Source organism: Nuphar pumila, chromosome 2, assembly GCF_984573655.1.
Source record: "Nuphar pumila chromosome 2, dmNupPumi1.hap1.1, whole genome shotgun sequence".
NCBI lineage: Eukaryota > Viridiplantae > Streptophyta > Magnoliopsida > Nymphaeales > Nymphaeaceae > Nuphar > Nuphar pumila.
Window position 1 is genome coordinate 35,598,199 of NC_143250.1, and position 6,000 is coordinate 35,604,198.

Consider the following 6,000-nt stretch of genomic DNA (forward strand, 5'->3'; position numbering starts at 1 on the left):
AATTTTTTCAAAATTGATTTAGATGAAAATGTTACTTATGTGGCATTCGAAGAAAATATTTGTTTATAACTGTAAAAATCTATTATGATTTACATTAATATAAATGCTTTGAATTTTTTAAAAACAAGCAAATATTAACAAAGAAATAAAATAAAGAACATACAAATAGTATTTTGACACTTCTAGTTGTAGTGCATTTAAAAGCAAGGTTCATACACAAGTTGAAGTGCTTGCACTAATGTGATTGAATTCTTAATCATTGAGCTCAGACACGAGTTGTTAGAAAGTCCTAATTAGTTTGACTCATGTCTAGACCCAAAAATTGATATAAGTGCAATTGAACATCTACCTATTAAAGAGTTTACAAAGCATCTAAGGTCATAAAGGAAGTGTAATGTAAGTGCCTTTATTTTTTTTTTCCTCTTAAAAATTAGTTAAAAAATATATATGATCCTTGTTTATATTTCATAATTGTGTGCTATCTTAACTTCATGATCTTGATGTTGTCGTTTATTTGATTTAATGTCATTCTTGTATAATAGTAAATATTCTTCTATGATTCAATTCTGCACAGTGTAGCCTGAGTTAATATTTTTTGTATGAAATTAACAGATGTCAACATATCATTCACAATGAGGAGGTGGGCATTCTTCCTTTTCGTGGACCAGTTCATCACCCACTAACCAAGGTGAACACTTAGATGAGATCAACTTCAGATCACACGTGGGTGACACTTTAAGGAAGGAAGAGGAGACCTCACACACCATAGGCCACTGCAGCTCCATAGTTATCCACGGAGGCCTTAGGTAAATATTAATATAGTATTTTTTTAATATAATTAAAAATTTAGTATTGTCATTCATATTAATATTTGTTTGTTACAATAAATTAGCAACCATAGAATCTTCTCAGCACAAACATGGGAAGAACAAATGTATAGCCCACCAGAAGTAAATCAAGCAATGAAAGGATTCAATAACTATCAAGCTTGAGATGCAAGAAGTCATGGGCGAGGGTGCCTCTGTATTCTCTAAGAGGCTTTCATACATCATCAAGGAGTAGGCCAACATCACTCACAAGTCATGGATAAAGGTCCCAGAGGATGAGAATATGGTGTTGTGTGAGGAAATTTATTTAAGTATATTGCCTAACTATAATTTGATAAATACATTAATTTATAAAAAAAGTATTACTAACTATATTGTGATAATTTGGTGCAGGCCGAGTTTGATTTAGACAAGGATATAACTGAACATTGTGCTACTATGGATAAACAACTTCAGGTATCATACTCAAGGGTGCAAAAAGGTTTTTAGAAGCATTACAAGAGGTTTGAAAACCATGATGAAGCAACAAAACAATATCCCAATGGAGTCTACTTTGAAGTATGGAAACAAATTTGCAACTTTTTCACTAGAGACTATTGGACAATAAATATTGAATGTATGCTCATAAGTAAATAAATATTCAAATTTTTAGATTTTTATGAACTAATTGATTTTCTTTTGGTTAAACACAAACATCAAAGAAAAATTCTACAAATAGAGCAAAACAGACGGTCCAACATATTAGTGGATCATCTTCGTACATCTAGAGGTTTTATACAAGGGTAAGTTTCTTATTCTCTAAGTTTATTTTTTTATATAGTAGTATAATGCTAAATATGTTTGATTTAATGGATTCTAAATTTGTTATTTGCAGACTGGAATGGAAGGGCACAAACTGATAGCGAGTGCATTCTATAAAATGACGTGCACAACATTAATTTGCAGTGAAGCAAAATATATCTTTATAAGTAACTCACGATTTGTAGCAGTGAACCAGAAGCCACATTTATTCATTCTATTTTGTACATTATCATTAGTTATTGATAACCAAATATTAACATCATGTAGAACAAGTTATACTATATGGAGATTGAAAGTGATGAAACATGTTTTTCAAAAGAAGGCTCGTTAATGTTGTAGCGAGACGTCTTTGCCAAAGTCTTGGCGGAGCAGTCTGGACATGTGAAAGGGATGTGTGCATTTGCTATTTCATCCAAAAGAAAAACCCATGTTTCAGAGCTATCTTCCCATTTGGAGGCGGCATAGTCGAAGCTCCAACAACTAAGAGAAGAACAAAAGATGGATCAAGTCTAACGAGAGCAAGAGAAAGATGAACGAGAGTGAGAGAGAAGAATGAGAGATACCCTTTCAGCAACTGGAGCGAGAGAGTGAAGACCGTGAGCAAAAGAAAAAAGAAACTAGGAAGCTCAGAGAGCAGATGTAGACCTCTATAGATTCTCTCAGATAGAACCCCCATCCTAGATCTCTCTTATTTTCTCTTAGATAAGACCGTCAAATGTTTATTTGTTGGATGAACATGTCATAATTTTTTATATCATGTTATGTTCTAAAGACATGTGTTTGTTTATATCTTCTTTTTTTCTTTGGCCTGTATTAATTTTTACCATAATGAGATACTGTAGTTAGTGAGAAACTGATTATATATATAAACTAATTATATATATAAATTGATTTTAAATATATATAAACTGATATATATCTATATATATTTATTGAATTTAAGTTGATATCCTCTTGAATGCGAAAAGATGTTTTGTTAATGTTATCTTTATGTTTTTTTAGATTCTCATGAAAGTGCAAGAAAATATGAAAGCATTATCGAGCCTTCAATTGCAATGTGATTAAAACATCTGTAAGCTATCGTACTGAATTCACATACTGTTGTCATCATTATTAACATTATTATAATTGTATTTTTATATATTTTTTTTGAATTGTTAGATTGTATTCATTTTTGAAGTATGTTTGTTGCAGGTTTGGAGAGCATGTAGGAGAGGGGGTTGGAGAGGATGCATGTTTATTTTTTTAAGTATATTTATTTTTTGAAGTGTGTTTATTTTTTGAAGTATATGTTTATATTTGAATATATGTTTAAAGTTGAATGTTTGAGAAGATTAGAGAGGATGAATGTTTGAGGAGGTTGAAGAAGTACGTGTTTACATTTGAATGTATGTTTTAGGATGTATAAACACTAGTGTATATTTATATTTGAATTGATGTTTAAAGTGTATGTTTATATTTGAATGGATGTATGTTTGAGGGGTTGGAGAGGATACATGTTTGAGGAGGTTAGAGAAATGTATGTTTATATTTGAATGTATGTTTTAGGATGTATAAACACTAGTGTATGTTTATATTTGAATTGATGTCTGAATTGTATGTTTATATTTGAATGTATGTTTTAGGATGTATAAACACTAGTGTATGTTTATATTTGAATTGATGTCTGAAGTGTATATTTATATTTGAATGGATGTATGTTTGAGGATATTTGAAGTGTTTGTATTTGCTATTTTCTTTAATGTAATATAAAAAAAAGTAAACTAATATAAAAAAATTATTTTTGCAGGTTTAAGGCCTATAATGACGACATTTTTGTGCCACCGTTATTGGCCTCAACCCTATGTTGTCGTTAGAACTTATAACAATGACTTACTTCTTGTTGTTATCGACTATATTGATGAGTTAATTCTGCCCGTTGCAGGCTATAAAAGAAACACAAAAATGTCATTGTTATATGTATGTTGCCGTTATAGGTAGGGATGGCAGTGGGGCGGGGCGGGGCGGGGGACAAGGTTTCCACCCCCGCCCCGCCTCAAAATTTTATCCTCCACCCCCGCCTCGCCTCCGCGGCGGGGATGGATTTTATCCTCCACCCCCGCCTTCATCCCCGTTTCATGTCCTCCACCCCCGCCCCGTCCCCGTCCCCGTCCCCGCCCCGTCCCCGTCCCCGCCCCGCCCCCGCCCCGTCCCCGTCCCGACCCCGCCCCCGTCCCCGACCCCGCGGGATGAGCGTGCTCGTCACCGGCGCCGCTGGCTTTGTCGGCACCCACGTCTCGCTCGCCCTCCGGAAGCGCGGTGACGGTGTCGTCGGCCTCGACAACTTCAACGACTACTACGACCCCTCGCTCAAGAAGGCCCGCCGTCGAATCCTCGGCGACCACGGCGTCTTCGTCATCGCCGGCGACATCAACGACGCCCGGCTCCTGGCCAAGCTCTTCGACCTCGTCGCCTTCACCCACATGATGCACCTCGCCGCCCAGGCCAGAGTCCGGTACGCTATCGAGAACCCGGCGTCCTACGTGCACAGTAACGTCGCCCGGCTCCAGGGTTAGGAAATTAGGGAAGGGAGTTAGGGTTAGTAAACAGTTCATCTGAGTTGGGGGCGGGGATGGGGCGGGGATGGGCCGGGGGCGGGGCGGGGATGGGCCGGGGCGGGGGCGGGGCGGGGATGGGGCGGGGCGGGGCGGGGCGGGGGAACGTGCCAGTCCATCCCCGCCTCCACCCCCGGACGGGGATGGATTTTAACCTTCATCCCCGCCTCCATCCCCGTTTCATACCCTTCATCCCCGGTCCAAACGGGGCGAGGCGGGGCGGGGCCCCGCTTTCCCCCGGTCCACTGCCATCCCTAGTTATAGGGTGGGTTACCACTATTGGTGTTCCCAATTTCGATGAGATTTTTGGCTAGTGTTGGATCATACATTAACGGTAACCTGTAAATATCACCATTATTACTCAACTGAGGATACAAATTGGCGGTCATTTTATAGACCTATAACAACACTAAATAGGGCAATAGCAGCGAGAAAAGTCACCGCTATTGACCGTCACCCTTGTAGTGTGTTTAGGGCATGTTTGGATAGACCCACATTGGATAAGGAGGGATGTTGCAATATAGACACCACCACCAACATAACATCAAAAGGTCATGCTCAAAACTGTGTGGTCCTCACCGCCAAAGCTTCCTTGGCAAGCTTTGTGATCTCTCCACTCTTGGCAAGCTTCCTTGAATGTCCTGTTAATCTCTTGGCCGATCTCTCATCAAGCATTTATTGTTCTTTGTGATGTACATTTTTTCTTTTAAAATTAATTTCGTGCTTCCTGTAAAAAAAATACACCAATGTAACATTACAGGCATGTTTGTAATGCATGTGATTTTGTATTTTTCACAGGTTTCCTATGATTGCAAATCACATTTTAAAACTTTTACTGGGGTATTGCAGACATTCAAAATTAGAACCCGTGAATGTGATTTATCTGTGAATGTTGAAGTCTCGAAAGTCTTACACAAGTATAACCTTGTAAATAACTTTCACAAGCATTAGTTGCTTAGCTGTGAATGTGATAAAATAGTGACATGATATGACAAGATGCATTCTCACGCGATAGATTTTCAAACAAGTAAAATTCACAACAAAAAAACAAACATGAAAAAGTTAATACATAAGAATGTGAATTACATAAATCACTTTCTGTAACGCCCCAAAAATCTGGGACTTGAAACCTTTTATGAAAAAGATTGAAAGCTTTAAAATTGATTATTTATCAAAGTTTGAAACAGAGGTTCAACGGAAAATCATGTTTGAAATAGAAAGTCCCTGGATATTGGGCGCATTACAGCGCAAACTTTCCTTTACAAATAGATTTGCAACTCAAATATATTTATTGAAATAAAAATAAGAAACAGAGTTTTGGTAACACAGTTTTAATAATTCAGAGTTTAATCAAAAGAGAGGCTTTCAAAGAAACTTTATGTCAATTTTACCAAAATGCCCTCAAGAGCAAAACGTCAAGAAAATGGTCTCATCTTGATCTCATCATGCCATCGCAGACTGAAACACCACCTGTCCATAAAATGGGTCAGTTTCGCAAAAAACTAGTAGGGGTGCAAAAGACAAGGAAGAACAAAGACTGTAATAAGCAAGATAATTACTAAATTAAATAAGAGAAATAAAACTAACAGAGTTAACCATACATGCTATCGAGTATGTGATCATGCATATAATTCAGGGTTAATTAACATTTAAATATGCATGATTTTATGAAATAATGTTTCAAAAACCCAATTTTATGTTAGTTTTCGAGTAAATGTGCTAAAATGATTTAAAAATAGAAAATGCATGAAAAATAGTTTTATTTTACATTTTTATGC

The 6,000-nt window shown here is 37.1% G+C and overlaps 1 protein-coding gene across 1 annotated transcript in view; it reads left to right on the forward strand.

The window, feature by feature from the left end:
• LOC149845245 (uncharacterized) overlaps nt 1–2,839 on the forward strand; it is a 35,757-nt gene extending 32,918 nt beyond the window's left edge. The window contains exons 6-9 of the mRNA XM_089987305.1: nt 613–688; nt 1,221–1,283; nt 2,631–2,685; nt 2,823–2,839. Of these exons, the coding sequence (XP_089843431.1) occupies nt 613–688; nt 1,221–1,283; nt 2,631–2,685; nt 2,823–2,839 (211 nt within the window). The remainder of the gene's footprint in view (nt 1–612; nt 689–1,220; nt 1,284–2,630; nt 2,686–2,822) is intronic.
• The last annotated feature ends 3,161 nt before the right edge of the window (nt 2,840–6,000 follow it).